Source organism: Scatophagus argus, chromosome 17 (assembly GCF_020382885.2).
Source record: "Scatophagus argus isolate fScaArg1 chromosome 17, fScaArg1.pri, whole genome shotgun sequence".
Lineage (NCBI taxonomy): Eukaryota > Metazoa > Chordata > Actinopteri > Scatophagidae > Scatophagus > Scatophagus argus.
Window position 1 is genome coordinate 7,447,619 of NC_058509.1, and position 27,008 is coordinate 7,474,626.

Sequence of the window (27,008 nt, forward strand, 5' to 3'; positions counted from 1 at the left end):
TTTACATTTTCAGCATAAAGTCAGTGACAGTCACAATGGCATTGACAAATGTACCGTTGTTTGATTTTGGTTCTAAAATTGATCTGTGATTGTGAAATAAATAAGTGGATGCACCTTTCAAGTGACAGTTATTGATTAGGAAGTGACATACTGCACAATAATTTAACTCTGTAGCTTGCTTAAATGCAAGCTGCAATGTAATTAGTCTGTAGAGTCGATGGATGGCATATCGATGTGCCCTCAGATGACTGAAGCCACGTGATGTCTCTGATCAAACAAAGCAACATGACCTCAGCCCTGAACGTCCGACATAATTGGGTGGAGCAAGAAAGGACACTGTCTATCTAATAAGAGACCAAAGGCAGTATCTTGCATGCAGGCAGTGATTTAATGAGTTTTTGTATGTAACATCATGTTCAGGTTGGCGTGCTTGGCTGTCTACAGCATGCCCCAGTTTCTCCAGAGCCCCTTCATTACATCAGCGAAATGAGTCGATAAAGTTTGCAATGTCTGCCCTAAAATCAATGTGCAAAGAGCAATGGATATGTTTTTTCCTGGTGGACACAGCTAGCAATCAGATATAATTCACCTATGCAGCAGCAATGTCTAACTGAGAACTACACGCAACAGATCTATCTAAGAAAAACGATGCAGCGAGCAGAAAAAACAACAGGACAAAATTCCCCTCATCCTCCCATTACCGTCCGTTACGTGAACGCAAGATGTGGTCATTTTATTCCAGTCTAGACGTGTAGCCCTACATCATCTGCCCCCGTGCTGAGTACACAGCACTGACCCACATTAATACATTTATAATCGATACCTCCTCAGGTCTCGTGAACAGCCTCGCCTATCAGATGTTGAAGGAAACTGTGCAGTCCAATTTAAAATGGCCCAGGGGGAACTTTCATAACCATGTGCCAATTAGTTCCACTGTCAATAATGGTAATGCTAAAGGACATTGTGTTCTGGGGTGAGAGGAGAGGAAAGACAGAGGGAGGAGGGAGACATCATCAGGCTTATGCCCGTTGTTCATTGTTAATGGCTGTTACACTGACAAGAAGCATTTGATCAGACGCACACACACACACACACTTATAGTGGGCCATGGATGTTGAGGGCGTTGTGTTATGGGGCAAAATTACAAAACCTATGAAGATAATGAGTAATGACGTCTTATAAAGGTCAACAAACAAAGCACTAGTTGGACAAACACAGGCCGTGTGATGAGATTCATTAGGACAGCACTGAGAGTGTGGAGAGGGAGGAAGAGGGGGGCGTGCATTCCTCTGCCGTATCACCGCAGCCGTCACAGCAGCAGCTGAAACAGGTGTGTGTCTTTACTTGGGGCACTGAGGGCAAGACAAGTGCTATTCTCACATGGTTCAGACTGGTCACACTTGACCACACTCTGACCTTACACCCGCTTGAGTAGCCCAAGACTTCATTAAGAAGGCCCTAAGTGGTGCAGGGTTCTCACAACTATTATCTCCACTATTTAATACAGACTCTCCCTGTCCATAAATGATCTTGGCTCAAGGATATTTTATGAACATTCTGCTTATCAATGTCAAAACGTTCAGCAGCCCTGCTTTGATTTCGGGACCCCTGATGAGCTGTATCGCGGGGGCTCTCCGCCCTGATGCATCTTCTTTGATAGGTGGTCACCCCACCTGTCTGAGGAGTCTCTTATTAAACTTGCAAAGTTATCCCACAAACTTCATTCATTCAATATGTTCTGTACAGGCACAAAAGTAAAGTGTGAAGGGCCAGTGCCATTTGAGGATAGAAGTACAAAAGAGAAGCACTTTCATTCAATGAGACCAGACCAACCTGTGCCTTGAGTGGAAGCGTGAACAGCTCGCTAGACTGATCTTGAGACTATCAGAGTGAATCACAAAAAACAACACTTGAGGCTTGACTTATTTAAGATTTAACCTAAAGATTTGACTTGGGAAAGCAAAGACATGGAAGTCTCAGGTTCTGAGGTGGTAAAAGCAGCAGACCCAGCTGCATGTCTTGTATATGAAATTATACAAGATGGATAACTCTAATTAGGCTTTGGCAATCTCAGCCAAAATGTCATCCTGTGCTGTCTTGTCATCATGTCGAGCAATCAAAAACCTAATTATTGCACTCTGGACTATTTGTTCATGGTATTGATATTTACTGTAATTGTAATAGTTTTTTTCTTTTGTTAGTTGGATTTCTTTGTGTGGCAGAATAATGTTCTGGTATATTGTCTGTCGAGTTCCACAGTAAATCTATATCTATTAACTGTGCCTGGTGAAGAACACTTGAGGTTTCAAACCATTATTCCAGACACAATAATTGCCTTTAACTTAACTTTTCTGCTTTCTCAGTCCAAGAGCAGCTGAAAAAAAATGTCCTTAATTGGACTTGCTCCAAATGACTCAAAAGAGCTCTGCTACTGGTCAAATCTTCAGAAGCAGAGGCCGCTTATTAATTATGCTTCATTTTTCATCAGCAAGGTCTTGTTTAAACAGATTTTGACAAGGTCTCAGAGTTTTGACGGGTTTTCTCACCACTTTAACCGCTCCTCATAGTTTGCCGATTGCACTGACATTTAGCTGCCAGGCTCAACCAAAATTTCAAAGCAAAAATCCGAGCTTGAAAGATTTCGGCTGGTCCTGCCAGGCCCTTCTCTTCTTGATCAGTATCAGTTCTCGCTCCTCCGCCAGTGATATCCAAGGAGTCTGGACATAGTGACACACCTTTAGTCACCCTTTCCTTTTCCCCGAACACATCTACACACATATCCAATGACAACACATCACACAGCTACAGTCTCCAGCTCAGGAAACAGAGGGTTCCTGTTTTTAAACCTCTATTGTTACAGCATTAGACTACAGCATCTGATCGTACATGCTCTCTCTCTCCTTCAGTCGGCCTCTCCAGCTCTTGCTTCACACACTTGCAATATTACTCAATTATTATCCAGCCAAACCTGAATCCATATATAGCTGTTTAGTAGCACACATTCTTATCTGGACCTTTCATTTTACTAATATTGACAAAGCCAGAGAGATAGAGTCAACACGACTCTCCACTTTTCCTGTTTTATCAATGTCTCTTATCTCTGCACACTTGATGGAGTCACTCCTATTTCTGCACTTGGGAAAGTATCTTCTCTTCCATCACTGTGTCTCTGCCAATCCCTCTCACACACTGAATTCATGCCTTTTTTTTCTCCCTCATTCCTCCTGCCTACGCTGCTGTACTCACTCCTCGTTGTGGGAACAGAGATGCTGCATGCAGTCTATTGCGCAGTTGAAGGTGTTAAGGGGATTGAAGGAAAGTCTGGATAAGCAACAGCTGGATTTAATGCACCATTAAGGTCACTGGTTGTTCAAGCTGCACCTGCAAATCCCCTGATTTCACCGCCCTGTCTAAAACTCTCTCCCCTGTCTGCTCCCTCCCCTCCCTCCTCTCCTCTTTCGTCCACATACTCGGTCACCCTTTCTTTTGCATTCCTGGCCTTCTCGGTTTTCCCTTCCTCTCTTGCCCTCTCAGCTATGAAATCCCCCCACCCTCCTTTTTCTGGTTCCCTATATCCCTTTTTATCCCGATCTATCTCACTGTGCATGTCCCTCTCTTTTTCTTTCTCAGCCTTTCTTTCTCTCACGTCTCTCTCTCTCTCCCTGCCTCCCTCATTCTCTCTTGTTTCAGTACCCCTCCCACTTGCAGGCTGTTGTGTTGTGTCTGCCAGGCCTTCTCGACTGGAGCACAGGTTTCCTGAGTACTGGAACGGAACAGGAGCTGGCAGGGAGATACACTGAGAAAAGCCAGCTCTGCTGTTCCCACTGAGTGTCACACACGCTCACACTGCTGCTCATACTCGCAGTGCAGCACAGGCAGGACATGGCACATGCTATGATGTATGTAATGATGCAGCATGCCGTGGGTAATCCCACCTGGATTCAGTTCTATTCTTCAATTTGTTCTATGACCGTTACAGTCTGGTATGCATCACACAGGTCCAGGCTGTTTTATATTGCAAGAAAACAAGATCCATCCATCCATTTTCTATACCGCTTATCCGTCAGGGTCGCGGGGGGGCTGGAGTCTATCCCAGCTGACTACGGGCAAGAGGCGGGGTTCACCCTGTACTGGTCGCCAGTCAATCGCAGGGCCAACACACAAAGACAGACAACCACACACTCTCACAGTCACACCTAGAGACAGTGTAGAGTAGCCAGTATGCACCTAATGTGCATGTTTTTGGTATTGTGGGAGGAAGCTGGAGTACCCGGAGAAAACCCACGCAGGCACAGGGAGAACATGCAAACTCCACATAGAAGGGCCCAGACCGGGATTCAAACCTGGAACCCTCTTGCTATGAGGCGACAGTGCTAACCACTGCACCACCATGCCGCCCACGAAAACAAGATCTAATTCAAAAATATTAATGGATTTGATTCAGAAAAAAAAGTTACTGTAAAGTCTATTTTGCATATGGGCATTATAGGCTATAATAGGATTGATAATTGATAATCAATGGACTCATTTATCAAGCAAAAGTGGGCCATGCATTTACTGAAGTCATCTTCTCAAATGTTAGGATCGGCTGCTTTTCTCTGTTTCACATCATCAAAAATTTAATATCTTTGAGTTGTTGGGTTGTGCGAATGTGAAGAAGTTACCCTGGGCTGTGAGAGATTTTGTGGACTAAATTATTAAAAGCTTAACAACTCACTTGGCAGCATATTAATCAATAATGAAATTAGGCTTTAGTGGCTGCTCCTTGTTCTGCCGCCTCTTGTTAGGAAAATCAAAAAGCAATCAACCTGGACAAACAGTGAGGCAATAGCATATATATCGTGGCTGCTTTACACCTTAAAGCTGTTCAGCATCCTCGAACTATGTTGCAAAGTTGGAAATATAATTGTTGATTTTGGGATTTAAAGATTTATGCTTTCAGCAAACAGACATAAACCCTGACTAGCTTCCAGTCCTGCATATTAACAGTCTCCATAAACAGAACAAACAGGCTTTACCCTTCTGGCATGCACACACATCGTCACTTGCACTATTAACACTGATGAAGACAAACATAAACACCACCATCCTAAGAATAACTCTCTATTTTTCCCCAAAGAATGATGTTTATTTCTAAGTGGCTCTTTAGTGGGTCCCTCTCTCCAGCTAAGTGAATGATGTTTACATCTCCCACTCCTCCTGATTTCACCCTGGAGATGTCTGTGCCCTTTGCGCCTGGACAGTTCACCACTCTGAATTAACAGACGTGCCCCATGGCACCCGAGGAGAAACTGGGATCAAACACCAAGTGCTTCTCCCACTGGCCCCTAATGAAACTGTTGTTGGATTCCTCACTTTGCGATAACATTTGTATTTATGGATAGCTTTCAGCTCACGCTAATGGTAATCTAATTTTCAAAATGGCCTTTCTAAATTAAGAGGATGACACAGAGAAACAGTTAGCGGTCTAATGTGCGTTAAAAGCCTGACCGGGGGCCTTATTAAAGACTGTGGAAACAAATTGTTTTCTCCCTCTCAGCTGGCAGGGTATTGGTTGTTAATATATCAGAAAACAGTCCATGGCAGTCTTTTAATTAAAAGCAGAGCTACAACATTAAGATTTACTGAGAAGTACAAAAAACCTGGGGGAAATGCAAGTATTAATCTCTCTGAGCACTTTATCTTCTCACTCCTTTTTTACAAACTGGTGGACAATCACTGCAACAGACCAGGAAATATGCAATATGAATTCGGTACACTGATATGAAAAAACAGCCTAATATGGGCTTTTAAATCAATAAACATGTAGGCTTGGCTAAAAAAAATACTTCATTACATTTCTTGCAAAAATAATTATCAAAACATGCACAAATAAGTTAACAAATCTGGCTTGATCAGGGAGATTGAATTTGATTTTTGCTTTTAAATAAAAAAAATCTTGCAGATAGTATGAAAATTACAAAAATTAACAAAAAGAAAGACAAAGAAAACGAACGAGTAGTAACGCAACAGTAACTACATTTCCCAGAAGGCGTCGCCGTTTTCTACGTCATATATGTGCGCAGAGCTGAGGTGGCGTTAGAGACGAGGTAAACACGTCGGATTAGGATTTCTAAAACCGATTATTGAACAAACTTCAACTTAAACGACTGAACTTCAATGAAATCATTGTTTTTGTACAACGGTTGTATCCCCATCGCACCCCTGCTGTTTGTCTCTCCCGTGTTTTGTAGCCAGGTAGCTAACACGGTGCTACTTTGGCGTGCTAAGGCTAAGCTAATTGAATGATTAACCTTTTAAACGTGCGGTTCTCTTTCAGGTCGTTTTCCCGGTGCTCACCTGAAATCCCCGCGGCAGCTCTCATCATGACAAAGCTTCTGGAGTGGCTGTTCGGCGTGTCGGTCTTCGGCGTAGTCTGGGCTTTGGTCACTTTCGACCTGTTGGACCTGAGCCTCCCGCAGACGTACAGAGAAGTTGCCTGGCCGATGCCTCTCTATCTGCTGGTGTCTTTTGGCTGCTACTCCCTGGCCACGGTGGGATACAGAGTGGCTACCTTCAATGACTGCGAGGAGGCGGCGAAGGAGCTACAGGAGCAGATAGTAGAGGCCAAAGAGGACTTGAGGAAAAAGGGCTTAAAGATGTAGAATTTGAGAAGAACTTTGTAGAAACTTTTCAGAGAATGACAGAGCTGCACGGACCACTTTGACACACAGCCAAGTGTGTGCACTTGTGATGTTGGAGTCACTGAAAAATTGCGTATCTTTTGTTGAAGTTGTGAAATTTCTTGAGTGAGGCTGAAGACTCATTTTTCTTTCCTGCAGATATGATCTGTACATCAGTCATTATCATCCTTCATCCAGCTGTGCTTTACAGAGTGTCCTGTGTCCTGTCTTTCAGATTAGATATTGATCGGATATACTCCAGGAAATTAGACATTAGTGTCCTAATGTGTGTTTTTCCACGTTACTCATAAATTACATCAGAGCAGTTTGCATTCTCACCATTCGAAGACCTCTTTTATAAAGTTACGAGTGATGCTGAAAAGTCAGTTTCTCTTTGAATCAAATGGTAGCAGCTGGTTTTTTACTGATTGGCACACCATAAACCACATGAAAGAAGAACACACATGGTGCCTTCTTTGGTTGCAAACTGCACACATTCAGATACCCCCCAAGAATTGCTGGTATGCTAAATTATCATCTGTAACCAGTTGCCGATCACTGAAATGCCAACAAATGAACCCCAGAGGTCACACTGGAGTAATCTGACTGAAGTCTGTGTCCCCTGAGTGTTCTCAGATGCTTTCAATCTGCATCAGCTCCAAAGCTGTGCTACACTGTGTGGACCTTGTTGTGGGTGTCTGGAGATTGTTGCTTGTCAGTATGGATGGACTAGATTTTATCTGTAAAGAAGTGTACATTCCGTTGTCCAATTTCATACTTGTGTCCTGCGGCTCTTCGTGGGATTTAATTAAAATGGAGCCTGTTTCCTTCAGTTTTTCTGCCAACAAATGTGTGTGTGTTTATGGGTTGGGGGTTCAGATAGGACCAAGAGGTATGCAAGTATGTGCATGAATTCTTGCATATATGATACATTCTTTCTCCAAGCATAAACCACATGGCCTGAGGGCTTCATATCAACTTCTCAATGCTTGTCTTTGTGCAAAAGACAGCTCTCTTTTGTTTCATCGTGAAATATACATCTTGCAGCATATTCTTTTCAACCCTCACTTGATTTTGTTCCAGTCAGAAAATATAAGCTAAGTATGCAGTTCTGAAGTAATGTGATGTTGGCAAGTACAGTTTTTTGTGTGAGTCTAAAAGGCTGCCTATGCTCATTTTCAATGAGTCCCTGCTGTGCATAAACAAAGCATATCCTGGCCAAAGGCATCATTATATGGTTTCAAAAGCTCCCACAATTTCAGAACAAATGCAAAAGAGTAGACAGTTCTCTCTGTGCCCGTTGTGCCATTTGGCTGCTGCCCCATCATGCATTGCAACGTCACCCCCCATGAATGTCTGCAAGCTGTTGCATGAGCAGAGTGGATGAAAGGCAACCTGTTATTTACCAGAAAATCTTCTGCATTGGCAATTACACCAAAGGCTTCCCTTGGTAGGCAGTTATGTTCTTACTCGTACTTAATCACTTTTCTTTGTCATCATTCTTCCCAAATCTAACTTTGAAGACATCCATCTGTTCATTCTTTTTCTACAGGCGACCAAACAAAGGTATAAATCAGATTAGACCAAACATCTGAAAGGCCACATACAGTGCATCTGTATGTATATGAACACCATAAACATGTTTGTGTATCTTCCTTTTAATTCCTTAGTATACAGTACATAAGTAAGCGTCACCCCAGACTTAACCCTGTGCATTTACATTATAGCAGGTAATTTGATACACACATGGAGATGGGAGGCGTCCCATCACAAACAAGTTCAAATACTCAAGCTGTTTTTTTTTCTTTTCAATCCCCATGCATTTCATTCTTAGGAAACATGAGACAACAGGAATCACCACTGTGGCAGAGAGGATGCACCTGATAGAGTACAGTAACTTTAGCCATTAAGCAAAATCCATGATAGTTATTGTATAGTAATTCACTATCTCTGCATGTTTATTGAGACTTTGGCTCACATGAGTATTTTTAATTATTTAATAATGTAGGTTTTCTTGCCCTGGCGAGAATGATCTTTCATGTATATCTGTGGGAATCAAATCTTTAGACAGGCCTCAATTCATTAAATCATTTACTGTAGCAGCTGACCTAAACTGAACTGAAATAATACAAAACCAAAGTTGAGAATCAGTTGTTTTGTGATGTGGAGATATGCTGCTGGTTTGCTAAGTATCCATCTATCCGGCCATTTTCTATACTGCTTATCCGTCAGGGTTGTGGGGGGGCTGGAGCCTATCCCAGCTGACTACAGCGAGAAGCGGGGTTCACCCTGGGCTGATCGCCAGTCAGTTGCAGGGCTGACGCACAAAGACAGACAACCACACACTCACACAGTCACACCTAGGGGCAATGTAGAGCAGCCAATTAGCCTAATGTGCATGTCACAGGAATGGAGGAAGCCTGAGTACCCGGAGAAAACCCACACAGGCACAGGGAGAACATGCTAACTCCACACAGCAACGCCCAGACTGGGATTCAAACATGGAACCCTCTTGCTATGAGGCGACAGCGCTAACCAGTAACTACAATACCAACTACAGTAGTTAAATTATTAAGTCATTCTGGTACAAAGAGGCAAATTCTGGATACTTGCTCATCTGTCATCTAAAATTACTCAGTGATGTGATATGTCTAAGTGGCTGCTTGGGTTTTTTTGCACATGTACTCTTTTCTTGGGGTTTTGGGGCGTGAGTGAGCTTTTCATAATTGATCTGTCTGTGTTCAAAGGAGCAGGATTTGGAAAGAAAAGGACACCGAGTTGGATGAAAAACATGCAAGGAGTGTGCTTTACCTTCTCCCCCGTAGTGACAAGGTGAGAGGAATCAGCTAAATTGGGAGAGGAGCTGAGGAGGAAACCATAATGGGGATACAGACAGTGAGAGGATCAGGCCACGAGGTTGTGCCCGCAGCATGGCCCCACTGAGACCTCAAGACACTATAAAAAAACCATTTCTAGAGACACTCAGTGACAACACAGGGAGCAAATCCATCTTGACAGGCTGAGAACCACGACTGAAATATGATAGGTTATCATTTTTCTGCACAGAGGAGACTTTTTTTTCCCACCCACACATTTCACAGCAAAACCTCAAAACCATCTAGAGAAGGACAGAAAGGGAGATGGAGATGGTAATCGAGGCCCAAAGCTAAAAGAGATGAAGATTTGATACAGTCCGAAATTGAGAACAACAGTAATAACAGGATGAGAGAGTGACACGTGGATGAATCAAAACAGGAGGTAAATAGTTGATAAGGAAATGTTTAAGTGAGAATGAATGAATAAAGGAAAGTAACTAAGTGACATGGACAGGAAACCAAAGCATGAGCTGGAACAAGACAGATGACCCTGGCAGTGAGCTTGAGTGACAGGACTTTTTCGGGGAACAGGAGAACACACCCCGACTGTGGGCAATGGCTGGGGATCAAAATGTGCCCTGATTGGTCTAGACGCTCTAACTTGTACTATAAAGCCAAGGTGTTTCCTTCCCATCAACCCCGTCTGACCGTGCTGTCATCTAAAGCTTTTACAGCCACTAAAACTGGACTGTGGCGAAAGACGGAATAAAGGAGCCTCTACAATCTACATTAAAATGCCAGTTACTCCCAACATTCACTGCATCATCACTGCATAAAAAAATGATAAGATTGGGACCAAAAAGTCACTCATGGGTCAACCTATTGTTCTTTCGCTGTTCATAAACAGCTGCTTTGATATTTACAGGACACCAGGTTCTCACTCTAGGGCAGCATAGAAGCTTATAAATGCTACAAATAGCTACAATAACATTAGGTAATCTCCCAGAGGGCCTCTAAGGCTGATACTCCTGGCTCTACTACTGACATACGCTTGAAGGCAGACAGGGACGAGTCGTCAAGCGGCCTGCTGATAGTGTGGCCTGACTCAGTCCGGAGATATAGAGATAGACCAGCTGGCCATGCCAAACCTACCCTGAAATGTGATTTTTTTTTTGCAGCGTCTCATGGCCTCCTCCCAGTTTTTAACGCCACACATCGTTGGCTCATCTCTCGCTCTGTTAAACTCTGACTGCTGATAAATTGATAAATGCCTTGTTTATCCTCTAGTTGGGGAATGTTTGATTTAATTTAGCCCCAGTTTGTGCCTCTTGTGTATTGCCATTACTTTCATGTGTTAGAGCTTTTTCAGAAATAATAATACACTGCGATCTTGAAAGAGACTGGATTTGGACTTAGTGATGGTGCTAGATAAAAAGTCAGGAGAAGGAAACATGCAATGTTGAGAAATTTCTCGCAAAAACACAAATGTTAGCGATGGTGCCGGAGGAAAAGCCAGGGGTTCAAGCCATGCCGATATCATAGCTAAAATAACATTCATGCTCTGAAGGTATTTCTAGAATCCTTAAAGACTTTTTTGTCCAACTGAATAAAACAAATCTGATTAATGCACATTTTTTACCAGTATCTCAAAAGGGTAGGCTACTATTAAATGTAAAGTATTATACTGGAAATGACATACTGTGTGCTAATGCTCAAACTGTACAACATTAAACAGCCACAGCTATATTTTTCTATACTGATGTTACACTTGATCGTTGTACATTTTTAAACAGAATAATTTGTTTGTATGTATTTTTCATATCTAATCAAAGGAGGGGAAGAATGGCCTTTGTCATTTCTGACTGCTTGGATAGGGTATAGGGAAATGGGAAATCTATTTATAAAAAAGTTTTTTTCATCATAAAAGAGTCTTTTGAGGATTTTTGGAGATATTTTCAAAACAGCTGTAGATGACAGGATTGTAAAGATATTGCCTGCTGTTTATTTTTTGTATTGGTATTTGTAGTGTTGTGGCTTAAATGTAATGGTTATACATGAGAGGCACAAATTGGTGCTAAATTTGCCATATCACATGTTTAATCTCGTGTGATCATATTCTCAATATTGAGAGATTTTGATTCCTACTGTCCTGGCTGCTGCTTGTAATACATCTGACCTCTGAATTTGGGCTTAAAATCGTGCGCAAACTGCCTGTGAAAACTTTGCCTTCAGGATGTTCTTGTTTTCCATGCTTCACGTTTGTTCCGGTTATCTCATGACTGCCCTTAACATTTACTACAGCTTTAAAAGGTTTCGCACTTGCTCAACACATTTACTCAAGCTGGTACACCGAACAAGTGAGTAAATAAAAAGAATTGTGTCTTCTTGATGAGCTCCCATGATGATGGAGCCTCTTCCAGGGGTCGGACGGTTAAGGGTCCTGTCCGCCAGCCCTAATTTATGGCCATCCCTTTGAAAACATTGGGGAGCTGTGAGGCAGTGGCACCAGTTTTTGGTGCTACAGCTGTTTTTACTGTCACGGCCATAAAGCTCCCCTGGGAAGGGAGAGACAGAAGGAGAGATGGGAACAATGGCTTGTCAGGCAACTTGTAGACAAGCAAAGTACCATGGTTGGAGAAAAGAGGTGTGTGTTTATGTAGCTCAGGGTGGAGGCTTGCATGTAGGTTGAGATAAAGATGGTAGGAGGGATCGCACCTGTGTATTCAGTCTTTGTGCCAGAAGGCAACCTTAATGGTTATAATAAACACACAGCCCTCTCCTTTTTTTCTCTCTAATACTTCTTCTTTTTTACCATCTCTGGCTGCATTGGCCTTGATTCTATTCAGCTCCTGTCACATTAGAGTGTGTGAGTCATTATCTGTGCTACTGGCTCCTTCTCTGGAGATCTTTCCGGTGTAGTCAAAAGGAGAAATGGGCTAGGTTTCCTGACAGCTAGTTACAGGGGAAATGGTGAGCTTTCATTTAGGATGATACAGGAAAACGGGATTGCGAGTTCTTTCTTAGGGCAGCTAATTCAAAATCATGTCCAGCAACAACATGGCAACATACTCACAGTGGCAATGTTATATGTTAAGGTAATGTAGCATAAAGACATTTAGAAGGTTTAGTGTTTGCCATATTCCAGTGGCAACATGCTAACACAAAGTACTGCTGGGGCTGATGGGAATGTCATTAGTTTTGCAGTTATTTGGTCACATATCAAAGCGTTAGGCACAATAAACATTTCGACCTGATGATGGCACTAGATGAAAAGATCAACGTATTTGTTACAGTTCAACATGAGGAGGACATGAATGCATGTGCCAAATTTAATGGCAATCCATCCAATAGTTGTTGAGAAATTTCACCAGAAACCACATGCTGTTAGAGGAAAAGTCTGATGGTCACTTAAGTCATGAGAGTTAATTCACTAGCAACCATGTCTGTCTGTACCAGCTGGACCAAGTCCTCACAACAAGGAACAAACAAAACAGAGAGACCAACATTTATCTCTACAGCCATGCCACCATGCTCTTAAAAGTAATCACAAGACGGCTGTTCTGGTTTTCCAAAAATATCCTTTTTTTTATTTCACATGAAATTTTCACATTTAGCATATTTATCAAACAGGTCTTTATATAATCTTCTATGTATATATATATATATATATATATATACACACACACACATATTATACACTTCTCTTACTTACACATGTACAAAATTAGGTAAGAATTCAGATAAAAAAAGACTGACTTCAATGGTAATCACACACTGTTGTGCTTTGTTGATCGAGCCAGACTGTCAGGTGAAGATGTGCTTGGCAACTCGGTTCGATGCTGTGTCTTATCTGTAGTGAACTGGTGACTATACAATTCAAATTACCCAAAGTTGTTCTCAGTAATTGTTCTCAAATTCTAAACAGCTGATTGATTAACTTTGTGTTTGGGTGTATATATACATATATAAATATATGCTTGTTTTCCAAATAAGTTTGAAAGAATGAAGAAAAGCACCATGATAAACAGGGTCTGGGGTCCTGTTGTAATAAAGATCTGATTGCAGCTCTTCATGTCAGACAGTTTAACCAATACAGGGGCAAGATCAAACAAACAGAGAAGTCCAGCCTCTCTGCGACGCACACAACATCTCAGTGTTCGCTTTTGGCAGAAAAACATTTCATCTGGTCACTCTTTCAATCAATTGCTCCACTGCATGCACACATTTTCTTACTCTCACTTCAACTCACACATTTTTCCCTTTCACACAAGTACTAACTCTACCAGGAGGACGAGAAGAAGCTCTCCCCACTGCCAACAGTAAACATTTCTTTTCGTGAGCACATGGTATATACAGTAAAACTTCTCAGCTGCAAATGTTATAAATTATTTTCACAGAATGTACATGTAACACGGTTCAATGTAGTGTGTTTTCATGTGTTACTATATTTCATCTGATATCAGTGTGTGTGCGTCTGTGTGTAACACGGCTGTGGATCGTGTGTTGGTGTGTCTGTACTGTGCAGTGTTAGTGCTACAGTATATAAGCACATGGTCGAGTGTGAACAGGAATGGTAGTCATGAAAACAGCCCCTGTGTCTGTAAATGCTACATTTAGAGAAAGTAATCACTTGGGACATCAATGCCACTCAATACCATTACGATAACAATACAACAAATAGTACACAATACTCAAGGGTGGAATAGTGTACAAGTTGGAGAGATGACTGATCTTTGGCTCAAGGTAAGAGATTACTTTTTCATTTAATGTGGAAATACGTATCTATAGAATTCAGAGTTGGTGTCTTCGCTCTTGATTGTTCTTCGACAACTTTAGGTCCCTCTTCAACTTCTTTCTTCTATGGTTATCATCCAAAGATGTTCATGTTGTTTTGGAGAGAGCCCTAAAAATTACCAACCAAGGAGAGCTTGGTCTTTTCAAGGAAAAAAACAAAAAAAAATACTGTCACCTCTTGAAAAATAAGACAAAGTATGCATACTCTGTCTCCAATGCTCAGAGTTACTCAGCACATGTAGTGCAAGCGAGTCCATCTGTGCTTTACAAGCTTCAAAAGTCTCTCTCCCTGTGGCCAGCACTGGGCATGGAAAACTGTCTTTTTGAGTCAGTGGTTTCATCCCCACGGACTGTCTTCATTGTAGTCCCTGAAAAAAAAAAAATAGTCTGCCGACAGCAGTCCTTTCGTGTGCTCTCAGTGCAACAATAGCAGTAATGAAAATGGGACTAGCAATGAGAGGATTGAGAGGGATGTAGCTGCCACTGCAGAGTTTGCCCCCACGCTCTTCTGGACTTTTGGCACGACTACCACTGGGTCATCTGCTTGAAGATGGGAGATAAAGAAGATACATTAGTACCGCATATTTGCAACCCAACGTAATCCTGAATGTACCTGGATTGTTTTAAGGTCAGGGATAATTAGAAAGGACACAGGGTTGGTCAACATACCTGCAGGCAGTCTGTTGGACGGGTTGTGAACCCCACCCCCAGCTCCAACTGCAGCCCCACCAGTGCCTCCTTTAGCCACTCTGGCCTCTTGAGAGCCTGAAAGAAAAGAAAAATGCCATCAATTACTTTGTGTGGGTCTTTCTATATTCTGACATGACTACCAGAGGTCACTGTGTTGCTCTCCTACAGCCAGAAGGGCAGTTATACTCACCGTCAGCAGCTACGACGTCAACCCTGAGCCTGAGGCACTCTTGTCCATGGTGGTGCAAAGGTTTGGCTGCCAGGGAGAGAGCAGAAACACAGGCGTTAACGTCACAACTAATGCACTTGTCCTGTACGGGCCCTTTAATTCACCTGCATGCATGCACTCTCACACACACAAACTAACAAACACTGGCCAACAGACAGACCGACACGCGGACAAAGCTTCAGGCGGCCATCTGTGTCCAGACGAAGTGTGTCTTGTCCTGCCGTTTATCTAATTACAGCCATGGTCAGGGTGACAGCACTGTTTGCTCTTTGCGGTTACATTCTAGCAGGGTAAGTATTGCACAAACTGAGCCAACACCCCAGTTGATATCCATGTCAAGCTTGAAAGAGCTGGCCACAGAGCTCCTGCATATCACAGTTAGTAGAAAAACAAAGGAAAACTGCAGAATCGTGTCCTCACTTCCTTACGAAGGCAGAGATTTTTAGCCATGCTATTGATAGAGCTATTGGGATGGCACATTGGGCGGTTGAGGCTGAAATACCTTAACAACACATATGGACTGCCATAGAAATTCAAACAGAGATTTGTGGCTCCCATATGATGAATCTTAATGATCCTGATGAGCCCATGAATTTTCCTCCTGCTAGCACGACCATGTGGTTGACGTTTGTGGTTTTGAGTGAAATCTCTGGACAACTACCGGATGGATTTCCATGAAATTTGATACAGTGTGGCTGCAGACAACACTAACGGACAAACATAGTGACACATCTGAGAGACAGCTATAATGACACTTACAGATATAATAGTAGCTTTCTCCTTGGCGGAACTCTTTTCCCAGAGTAAATGGAGTAAAACGCTGGAACTTCTCCGAGAACTTCTCAGGGGCGTGAGGAGCAAACGGATGGCCACACTCCCAGCGCATCTGATCGTACGACTGGGGCTTGCAGGATTCGTAGTCCTCACGCTCCACCATGTAGAGCACATATCGCTCGGCATCCAGCAACGGCACCTCACCCTGAGGGTAATGGGGGCAAACGATGTCCAGGTAGTCATTGAGCTTCACCTCTACAGCATAGTCGTCCCATAGAAACCTGCAGGGAGCAGACAGACGAGGACGGTTATGTAAGTGACAGAAGACTGATAACCGTGGTTATAGCATCGGAGCGGTAATAAATATAAGCCTCAAAACCTGTGATTATATATTGATCGACTACACGCCAGTGTACAACAGGGAAATCAGAGGAAAGACTGAGAGGCCTGGGAATGAGAGATAGAGCAGGAGAAGGAGAGTGTTTGTGAGTGAGGATATATGTGTGTGTTGGAGTGGAATGAAGAGGGAAAATGCAATAAGGAGCAGAGTGATCTGCAGAAGACATGAGCATAAATATGGATATACATGAAGCAAGTGTGGCTGCTGCTCCATGCGGCTGTGCCGCAAGTTAGCACTGAGTGCACATTGATTTCAAGTCCCCCAGGAGTTGAATGATGTTTACAGAGAAACATTAGCAGTCAGTTAGCCTGTCAAAGCAGGAGATGAGTATTGACATCTGCAAGGCTACACACACACACACACACACACTCGCAGAGGCAAAATTCACAACTCCAAATTCACATTAACAGAAGCAGAAACACCTTCGTATACTTAAGATAGGGACAAGGATAAAAATAAAGGTCACATGTTTTTAACCCATTCATTACGCTGGAGAGACAGGCAGACACATTTAACATGAGCCTGGTGACGGTCTGTAACTGTCTCCCACCACACTCCCTCTCATTACAAATACAGAGAGACAGTCAGACTGTCTGTCTCCCCCTCCATTCCTCTATGCATCCCTCCCTTCACTCCTCCGCCCTCTCCACCCTCTTTATGACAGTCTTTTAAGTAAACTAAATATCCTCCAACACCTCGTGGACGAGTCAAAGAGCACTCAGAGAAAACATTTTAAAATTTCTGCCTGTTTCATATATCTTCACAAACACCATTCAATTATTACAGAAACTTTAGAGTAGTTAAATAACAATTTAGCACATTCTGAAGCAGTTTAAATTGGCCTTATCTCAACTGTCCATGATTCCTTCCCCCCTCGTGGATTTTCTTTCACAGATAGTATGAGTCTATCTCCAGGGAATTGTCACTAAAGGTATTTCAGCTTTGTCCCCTTCCCCTGGACTGTGTGACTGCTCCAGGGGCAGCTCACAGCTAATGCTCTCTTCTCAGCCAAAGCCATCTATCACTAGCCCGGAGCAGAGGCTGGCCTCTCGCAACACACAAAAACCCACACACACTTCCCAGTAATTCCCATCTATCAACAGCCTAAAGCAGTAGCTACCTACGGTTTGCACCCACCAAACCCACTCACTCACCCACACCTCCTCCCCCAGTACTGAGCTCCCAAGCGATGCCTATCAGTTTACCGTCTCCTACTGTTCTGGATCACCATGGGTTCCCTGAGAATGGCTGAAATTTGACAGACTAAAATATTTTCACAACACACAAGGAGAATGTGTGTGTAATATAGGGTTTTGTTGCTTTTGCAATGAATACATGGATGATTTGCCAGTCTTTCAACAACCCCCCCACCCAAAAAAGAAGCAGCCAGCCAGTGTGTCACTTAACTTACTGACTTCTATTTAATCAGATCTACAGATCTCAAAGGGTTACGAGTTCTCAAAAGCCTACAGGGTGCTAACCAAACACCTTGAAACAACATTACCACTGAAGGCATTTTCTCCTCAAGTAGATTTTTCTCATTTTCTCATAAAAATCCATAAATGTAACAAGTAACATTTGGGGGGATTTGTGTTTGTGTGACAAGGTCCATATGTGTGACTAATGATCAAAGGGCGCAGGCGCAGGCCTCCATCACTTGTTAGCTGGTGTTGTTGTTTGTGGCCAGGGGTCTCTCTGGAACCCCCTGGTAAAAGGACAGACGTTGTGGCTCCAAACACTGGGCCCTCACTCCTGCTCCCCCACCTCTGGCTCCCTCCACCCCCTTTCTCTTTGCCCTCCTTTGCCTGACTGCATTCCCTCAATACTGATGACCAGATTAGCTGGCGACACCATTACAACAGCTACACAGCAGGCCTGTTAGAAAACAAGTACCTTTTCAGTAAACTGATGAAACTTCCATCTAACTGTGCTGATAATATTGTGCTCCAGCTAACTTTCAGGGGGGGGAGAGCAATAATTATCATTTTGCCATGGTCCAGACAGCTTAGTGCTTATCTGCAGTTTGCCTGCCACGCTCTGTTTACCAGATTGGCGCTAAAGTGTTTTTTCCCCCTGCCACTTTCAATTCCAGCCGAATCGATAACACTATTGAACAAACACCGTTGTCTGCTATTGCCTGACAGAGTTATCATCCCCCTGCAAACACTGAAAACACACAAACAAGCTCCCTTCGCCCAATCCCTCCTTCACTCCGAACCCGATTACAAACTGGTTGCGGTATGTTCCCAATGTGTTCATCAAAAGGGGGTCGAAGGGGGGTGCAATTAAAGCACAAAAAAGGGCATTAAAGTCGCCCCAGAGGGGGGTAATTATGCCTTCCTACTCCTCAATTCCCAGCCCCTTTAGGCTGAGGGTTTGGGGGGAAGACAGAGGGCATGAATAGGCGTGGGCAGGGGGTGGGGGGGGTCAAAGGGCTTGAGTTGGAAATGGCTTTTGAAGTTTCTCTCAGTGAGAGTATCTGTGCGAGTGCTACTGTTGCTTTATCAATGCCGCCGTTTCATACAGTGTCTCTATTCACGAGGTGCCTGCGCTGATGGAATACCTCACTTAGCAGAGAGAACAGTGGCTGAATACGCATCCGAGGAGGCTGGCTAGCCCCTTTTATTAATGGCAAATAGTTTTAATTATCCAGCTGCCTTTTGTTCCCCTCTAACGCCTCGGAATTGAAACGTTTCACATCATCAGCTTAATTAACCGATTGGAGCAACACACTTCAAAGAGAGCTTAGGCCTCTGTGTCAAAAGGTTTAGCTAACAAAGTCAAATCATGTCACCTTCACTTTAGCAGACAAAATCCCCTGTCTTTTTGTCTCCCCCAGTGCGTCCCTTGTTCCTTCCCTCTTCCAGACTGTTTCCCCCTCTCTGTCAATAGGCTGTCCTGATTTATTCTCATTGTTTATCCCAAGAATCTCTCTTTCAATGACATTGACGCTAGGAGTTTCAGCAGAAGAAACAGCGTGGGGGAGTCATTGGATTCTCTACTTAGGGGTGATTGGTGGAGCTATGGCAGAAGGATTATGGGAACGTGTGTCTGTCCCAGCCCGAAACATTTTAAAATGTGATTAGTATGTATGTATGTATAAGTATGTAGAACCTAGGAGTTGGTTTCATTCGGGATAAAGTGGATAAAGAAATTGCCAGTAATGAACACCGATGATAGCATAAAGGGAACGTGAAGTGGTCCAATGTGTGAATATGAAAACACAATCTGGTGAAAAAACACACTGTAGAAGGTTCTTGGCCACTCTTCCTCCTCTCTGAAGAGGAGGAATTCCTGATTTATTGGAGCCTCTTCAGGAGCAGGAGTCTAATCTCTCTTCTTTAATCTCTCTGGCCAGCGTTTTGCTTTCTTCTCCACCTCTACCCCCTCCTTTCATCCATCCATCACCCTCTCATCTCTGCACTCTATCGCCCTGTGGAATGCTGGACCTCTGAGGCAAAGGGACTGCAATGTGGATCAAAGGTCGGACAATCGCCAAGTCAGCACGGGGAAATTTTATATACAAACAGTCAGCAAATTGAATTCCATCTACAGGTTGGATGATCACTTTGAAAATCGATTCAGATCCCTTTTTTTCAGGACCATAAAGGCCACTGTAGGACAAAGTGGATATTTATGACCATGTTACCTAAAAACAGGAGGCCCCACAAGCCTCCCTAACCCCATAAACAAGATTACCTTCCTCATAGGTTTTACACATGCCATTAATATGACCCAAAAGGTGACTGTCGCACATCACAGATGAGTGAACTGGAATGTGGGGACCACCTAATCGGCTCGTCCAAGCCTGGATTATTGGGTGGAGCAGAGGCTGAGCTCTGGTCCATTCATCAGCACCAGACCCTGCTTAATACGGGGGGCTTAGAGTGGACAGCGAGGGCAGAGTAAGGGGTGAGACAGGCAGGGTGGAGCTTTTTTTTTCCCCACCCCTATTGTTCCCACACAGAGAAGGGGTATTACTCTTTTACATTGGTGTTTTAGAGTTCAGAAAGAGCCACACTGACTCTGCTTGTGTATGTGTGTGTGTCCATGGTTTCAGAGGGGAAAGTGAAAGACAGAATAATGAAAGACACTAGACACAAGCGATCGGTTTCTTTAAAGATATGTCTGCAAAAACTACATGACTGCATGAGGGAGGTGGCGTATCAGAGAGAGGTGACGCCTTTCTGAGGTGCATCACGAGCTTAGTCAAACCAGACTGTTTGACGTTTTTGCTCAGGCTCTTTATGTTTCATCCATCTATCTATTCATCCATCAGTGTCAGCTGTCCCCTCCCACACTCTGTCCGTCTTTCATCACTCAATAAGCAAACCAGATCCTCATGTCAACTCTGTACCTCCCCCCAACCCAGACTTGCTGAACCAATCACAACCTGACCTGGTGGTATTCCAAAAATGCAGCTTTGTGACCCACCGTTTGCAGAGCTATGCACAATGCAGCGTGGGTATGCACGGGTCGTCACAGAAACAAACATGGGCCAACCCCCCCCCCACCCCCCAACATAATATTCCAGCCTGAAGTCTTTGCACCATGTGACTTTTTGTCATCCATCTCAATCAGCTTTCTCTTGTCTGTCATTCAACCTTTGTCTGTCTGCATCATTGGTTATTCTGCTCGTGTTGTTGGCTGAACTAGCCGAGCTCCTTTTGCTTCTCTGCAAAGCGACACAGCTTTAAGTCCAGCAGAGAAATAATTGGCTGATTCCACTGCACTAAGGAGGCTTAGATGAATACATATGCTCTTTCCAACTGTCTCACGCTGTCCCCCGAGCCATTTGTATCTTATAAGGGCCAGAAGAGAAAGGTCAACACTGACATAGCATTTCTCAGGAGGCAAATATCTGTACAAGAAAATCGATTTTGTTGGATTGATTTCCACAAGGTAAAACTTTCATACAGTGTTTTTTTCTCCCAAGCAAACACATTTTAATCTTGTGGTTTAATGAATTCCATGAGGAATTTACAACATGTGAGTACAGGCCACAGATATTAAAGTGATTTCTTAAAAGTAGTAGCAGAAGTAGTAACGGTAGCTTACAAATACCTGGTAGTAATAAAGGTAATAATACAGCTGGCCTCCAGGGGGTGCCAGTAATTGCTTTGGGGACATGTTTACACACTAAATCCAGACATCCAACAAACAAGACAAGAAGGCAAAAGAAAAACAAAAAAGTTACACAATGACTCCTATTTACACAACAAGACAAACACAATGGTTCGTTTTCTAAGATAATATCTGACTCTTGCTGTATAATTCTTCCTCATCCATACACACACAGTGTTGATGCACTGAATGTCACCAAGACTTGACAAACAAGTCTGGGACACACATGCGTGCGCACACACACACACACTCAGTATCTCTCCCTCACACATGCCATGAGAAAGAAAGTGCTGGCTCTACTTATAAGTCTGTGTACTAATGGATTTTTTTCTTCCTCTATGATTTTTGTGTAAAGCAGCGCAGAGAGGAAGATCAAGGCGGGAAGGAGCAGGGGAAGTCTGCTGCCAAGATAAGGAGGATGGCCGAGGGGGAGGAGAAACACTTGTGGGGGTTCACCGGGGTGACACTGATCAGAGGAGAATCCCAAATAGAGACAGACAAGAGAGTTGACAGCATGGCAAGCGGAGGGGGGCGGATCCCAAATCATCCTCAAGGCGCGACAGGCGCACATCCCTCATAAAAACAATTAATCACCATTAATCACTGCTAATCTACTTATTCTCAGAGTTTAAATGTGTTTGTTCCTCATACAAGCCTGGGAAATTTAATCAACTCCCAAGTGCAGACTTTTACAGTCTTGCGTGTGTTGGTGTGTGAGAACTGTATTGTTTATTGTGCAGACAGGATACGCTGTTTTCCCGGGAAAAGACGTAGCCAGGAAGTGCAGCACTTCATAGAGAAACACACAGCAGACAGCGTGCAGACTTGGGTAACGCTGACAGCACGCCTGCGGGAAGTCAAAAACCTTTGGCCTGATTCTCTATCTAGTGCGGTCAATGAAACAAGCCCTCCTGTCTCAGACAACATAACAAGGAGAGGGAATATTGAACAGGAAGAAAATCAGATTTTGGGGGGTGAAAAAAAAAAGTCTTGTCAATATGGTCACAGAGGTAAAGTCTTCTCACAGCTGATTACAGACTGCAAAGATATGCGTCAACACACTATAATGATCACTGAGCCTATGAGAGGCGATTACCATCCGCTTGACAATCTCTCAGAGTATTTTCCCCCAGATTGAATTTACCAGACAGATTACAAGGCCCGATTAAGGGGGGGGGGGGGGGGGGGGGGGGGGCAGATGACGCTAGAGAAGGATGCTGACAGACTTATTTTAGTGCAGAGAAGGATGAATGGGGGGGTGGGCAAAGGCTGGATTAGGGAGTGAAGTGGGAAACCTGGATGTTTTTCCAAGAAAGTAGCTCCAGTTCAGATTACTTGGAAGTCAAAGAAATCCCTTATCTACTGTGTCCACCTAATCACACCACACCGATGTGACGACCCAAATCTTATTCTTCATCTCTCAAAAGTGGGCGTCCACATGCGCAGAAGGCGAACAGACGCTGTGTCCTACTCCTACACACATCTTTCTTTTTTTCTTTATTTAAATCCTGTTCTTTCATGGTTTGGGTTCTCAGACTGGCTCCGTCACTTTCACTACCTCAGCAAGACACTCGAGATGGAAGAAGCATAGATGGACAGACATGTGAAAAGACCCAGGAAGAGGAGGGGAAAAAAAGAAACAGGTTTGCAAGGAAGGCTGAAGTGGCTTTTCATGGGCAGGCAGAAGAAGGGCGCTTTAAGGGAGAGAGCTGAGGGGGAAAGAAGCGTGAAGGAAAGGGCAAAGTGCCTTGTGACGGATCGCCATGGGTGCCAAGAACGATAAAAAAATTCCACACCTCTTAGCATGCTTCCCTCCTTCCCCCCTTCTCCGTGAGCCAGAGTTGGAGTTGAGGAAATAATAGACTGAAAAGGGACAGCTTGTAAAGTTGAGATAAAAGCTGGTGAAGGAGCGAAGGGGACCGAAAAGACAGGATGGGGAAGAATGAGAGTTTCCCAGAGGCAGAGCCATGGCCGTGTGAAGAGGGGCTGGCCTGAGTGGCAGCCAGTATTCAGGGACCACCGGCGTGACAGAATGACTGACAGATTGATAGAGGCTGTGCCACTTCATCACATAGTGAACTCTGACCCCCAATCAGTCACACCAGTTACTATTCTCTTTCTGTGGCTCACAGTGAAGACCATTCCCCAATTTGTATGGGAAGCATCACAAAACACCCATATTGACTGGATAAATACCAAAAAAAATCCTTCATGTGGGTGAAACATACCTTAAATAACTTCCTTGTTTGAGCCAAGATGGCACAAAAAAGCAGACTTATTATTATAATTAAGTGAATTAAACCACTGTGCCTGCGATGGTAAGCTCAAACAATCTGGAAGCGTAATTTTGTGGTTTTGCCAAAATCAAAGAGCTCATTAGCAAAACATAGCAGAAGACAGACTTCAGAGTTTGAGCAGATTAGCTCAAAAATGTGTTATCATAACAGAAAAGGTGGCAGCGGCGGTGATGATGTTAAAATAAACAGCGGATCAAACAGATGTGCGCGAGAGGGCCATGAAACAGTTAACAGACTCACAGAGCTGGAGACCACAGAACCAAGTTGAAAAGGGAACCTGGCCAAGAAGAGGGGGAGGGAGGTGCTGGAGAGCGAGGGAGACAGGTACAAAGCACAGGAGGAGGAGGAGGAGGAGAGTGGGTGGTGGTGACGGTGGTCTACTCATGCTCTGTCAGCAGGGGAAAGGGGTATCGGGAGGAAGGTGCAGTGAAAGAGCAGGTTGTTGCCTCACGTTGGGAGTTTTAGAGTCCACGGGGCTCCTGGGACGATGTTAACATCAATCACAGCCGTGTGGCACATGTGTGCATGTGTGTGGATGACTGGGGTTAATGTGTACGCAAGCGTGTGAGTCACTCCCGCCTTGTGATGTTACAAGTGAGCGCTCACACATGTATTCAGGCTTGTGCGCAGACACTCCCTTCACAAAAGACACGTACACACACTGGCATGCCGGGACCCAAGCTGACTGGGCACACTGATGAACCTCTTTTTCTGGGAATCAGTTTTGCTAGTCAGACACAAAGATTACAAATATGCTAACAAGTGAAAGGTCAGAAAGCACTGCCAGGAACGGATTTCACTCATGCTGAAATAAAGCAGTTGTTAAACTGCAGGCAGATACGACCTTGGAAGTCAGCGGGGCCCAAGGCATACTCATAGAAACGCACAAATTAGTGGTGAGCACGGCAACTGTGCATGTATATGTGGGAATGAGTGTGTGTGTTGCTAAATCCCTCAGCAAACACACAAAGAAAAAGGAAATGAGTCTGTACCACACGGACCAGAGTGATCAATCTGAGATCGATTTGATTAACGGCAGCTTTCTGACCAAAAGAGGTGGAACAACAAACTGAAGCCCGAGAAAGGAGGGGGGGAAAAAAACCCACATCTCACGAGGGAAAAGATGGACGTCAACACACTGTATCGAGTATCGAGTCAAAGGGGAGAGCAGATTGCGGGGAATGATGAAAAGCACCAAATGAAAACATCTCAGAAACTCTGTGCTTTTTCTGCGAATGCAGGATTAAGAGTGGCCAAAGGGAGAGATTTAGCACAGTCATCCGGAAAACAAACAGCAAGTGCAAAAGGACGGATTACCAGTATGTAAACGGGAATGATCACTGTCGTTCCACGGCGGAGACACAACAAAACGCCTTTCCATCTAGGGCTTTGACTTCATTCTGATTTTCAAGTGAAAGGCTTTGTCACAATAATTACAGCCTTTCTGAGAACAGTAAACGCACGCCGAACCACATCGGGAGGAAAAAGGTGATTGAGCGTAAGCCTGCCGAGATTATTTGAGTATCGGAGCACTTGAGACCAAGACAAGACATGTGTTAGCGCACCAGAGAGAGTTTTGAGCCAACGCTGATTGATTTAGAAGGCGTCTGTTGGAGTGTCCTGGTTTGTGATTGAGTGGTTGTCTCTGGAGTCTCTGTTTGTGCTTGCCTGCCCCAAGAGTGTGTGAGTGGGTGTGTTTACGCGTGGGTGGATGTAGAAGTTCATTTTGCGATGTGTAAACATAACCCTCCTCGAACCCCAAGTCATTTCACCCCCGGCCGTCATCAACCATAATTCTAATTGACCCTCACTTACTCTGAATGGCCCCCTAACCCCGACAATTTGAGCTCGGATTTCTCCCTCCGTGAGCGATCCATCTCTCTCCCACAGCGTGACCTACTGGGCAGGCCTCAAGTTACCTCCTCTGTCTCTGTCATACACCATTATTACTTGTCTTACCGCCTGAAATATGAACACCCCTACGTCTCCCTGACAGCCACCTAAACCCCATGTGATATCTCTTGATTTAAGAGATACTGCAGCCTCCCTCTCCACACAAAGGTTGGGACTCTCTGTCAAACGGGGCAACAGATATTTCAACACGTCGGGCTGTGAGTCAGACCTGTAAAAACCAACACAGAAAAAAATAACCCTCGCCAAGGGAAGTTTTAAGTTTTCCCTTACAGGGTTTCAGCTCATGAATGAAGACACAAAACGACAGAAGAGAGCATATATTCATTCACTTTCAACAGTGAAATTAAACTTGATGCCACACTGAAAATAAATAATGCAGAGGAGACAGAGTAAAGAGGAGTGGCCCTGTACAGAAATGAGCTTAAATATAACCATATCCTTGCATTTCTCTGTCCACGATGAAACGAGCTATTGTCCATCGAAAGTATAAGCCGCTTGCTGTCATTTTACAAGATAAATAAATGGATAAATGGACGACATTAACCCGAGCTAACTAATCCCGCAGTGCAGGTACACAGATTGTGAAACGGATTAAACCTGAACAGGTTAGACACAGCACTACAGGTAAACAGCATTATAATGACAGGTTCGAGTCCAGGAAAGGAGGGACTCGACTGCCTCACATTATCATAACAGCAGCGGGTCGCTTGCATCACAAACTCATCGCAACAAGCTCGCTGAATATGCATGAGTTGAAACTATTCAAATGCATGTGAATATGGGAGTTCGTTCACATTCAAGGTGACAAACAATCTTGTTTTGTGCATTGATAGGTAAAGCCTTAAGTGAGAGGGTGGCTTCGAAATAAGACGGGAAAACAGCAAATGAAAGCAGATATTTACTTTGGGTTCGTGCTGTTCCAGTAGACGCTGTGCCGCTCCGCTGAAGCAAACCAAGCGCAGACGTTCACAACGAAGACCACAATCCAAACCAAATCCATGGTGGAGAGGAATGGAGACGTGCAGAGAGGACACACAACTCAGGTAGGTTGTGCAAAAAGAGAGAAAAAAAAAAAGAAAAAAAAAAGTTTACCGAGAAGAGCTCGTCCGCGCACCTGGAGGCTGCACGGTTACAAAAAAAAACCGCTTTGCGCATGCACAGATTCCAAAAGACAAAGGAAACACAAGCAGATTCGCTTAGGAATTTAAAAAAAACCCTCAGAGGATCAAGTCAACTCAACAAATCCGTAGTGAATGAAGCCTGAGTTGCGTGGTGGCTGGTTTTGTGAAACACCCACGGCCGCGAGCC

At 43.9% G+C, this 27,008-nt stretch overlaps 2 protein-coding genes across 5 annotated transcripts; one reads left to right on the top strand and one right to left on the bottom strand.

The window, feature by feature from the left end:
* The first annotated feature begins 5,987 nt into the window (after positions 1–5,987).
* Positions 5,988–7,494, top strand: dpm3 (dolichyl-phosphate mannosyltransferase subunit 3, regulatory). 3 transcript variants are annotated; one of them, XM_046418383.1, is made up of 2 exons: positions 5,988–6,089; positions 6,320–7,494. In XM_046418383.1, the coding sequence occupies exon 2, from the start codon at positions 6,366–6,368 to the stop codon at positions 6,642–6,644; it is 279 nt and encodes a 92-aa protein (XP_046274339.1). In that variant the 5' UTR covers positions 5,988–6,089; positions 6,320–6,365; the 3' UTR covers positions 6,645–7,494. The 3 variants fall into 3 exon arrangements, with proteins under 3 accessions (XP_046274339.1, XP_046274340.1, XP_046274338.1); XM_046418384.1 differs by having other exon boundaries at positions 6,069–6,184; XM_046418382.1 differs by lacking the exon at positions 5,988–6,089 and adding an exon at positions 6,096–6,237.
* A 5,542-nt stretch (positions 7,495–13,036) lies between these two features.
* Positions 13,037–26,993, bottom strand: efna1a (ephrin-A1a). Of its 2 annotated transcripts, none has more exons than XM_046418119.1 (5): positions 26,603–26,993; positions 15,951–16,246; positions 15,153–15,218; positions 14,942–15,037; positions 13,037–14,812 (listed from the first exon to the last, which is right to left on the bottom strand). In XM_046418119.1, exons 1-5 carry the CDS (start codon positions 26,698–26,700, stop codon positions 14,688–14,690), a joined length of 681 nt encoding a protein of 226 aa, XP_046274075.1. In that variant the 5' UTR covers positions 26,701–26,993; the 3' UTR covers positions 13,037–14,687. The 2 variants fall into 2 exon arrangements, with proteins under 2 accessions (XP_046274075.1, XP_046274074.1); XM_046418118.1 differs by having other exon boundaries at positions 13,037–14,815; positions 26,603–26,983.
* Positions 26,994–27,008: the final 15 nt, after the last annotated feature.

Coding starts and splice junctions, on each gene's coding strand:
- efna1a (XM_046418118.1), bottom strand. CDS start 26,700: ATGGATTTGGTTTGGATTGTGGTCTTCGTTGTGAACGTCTGCGCTTGG. Junction 16,247..26,602: donor TGGAACAGCACGAACCCAAA/GTAAATATCTGC, acceptor TGCTCCCTGCAG/GTTTCTATGGGACGACTATG. Junction 15,038..15,152: donor TGACGTCGTAGCTGCTGACG/GTGAGTATAACT, acceptor CTTTTCTTTCAG/GCTCTCAAGAGGCCAGAGTG.
- dpm3 (XM_046418383.1), top strand. CDS start 6,366: ATGACAAAGCTTCTGGAGTGGCTGTTCGGCGTGTCGGTCTTCGGCGTA.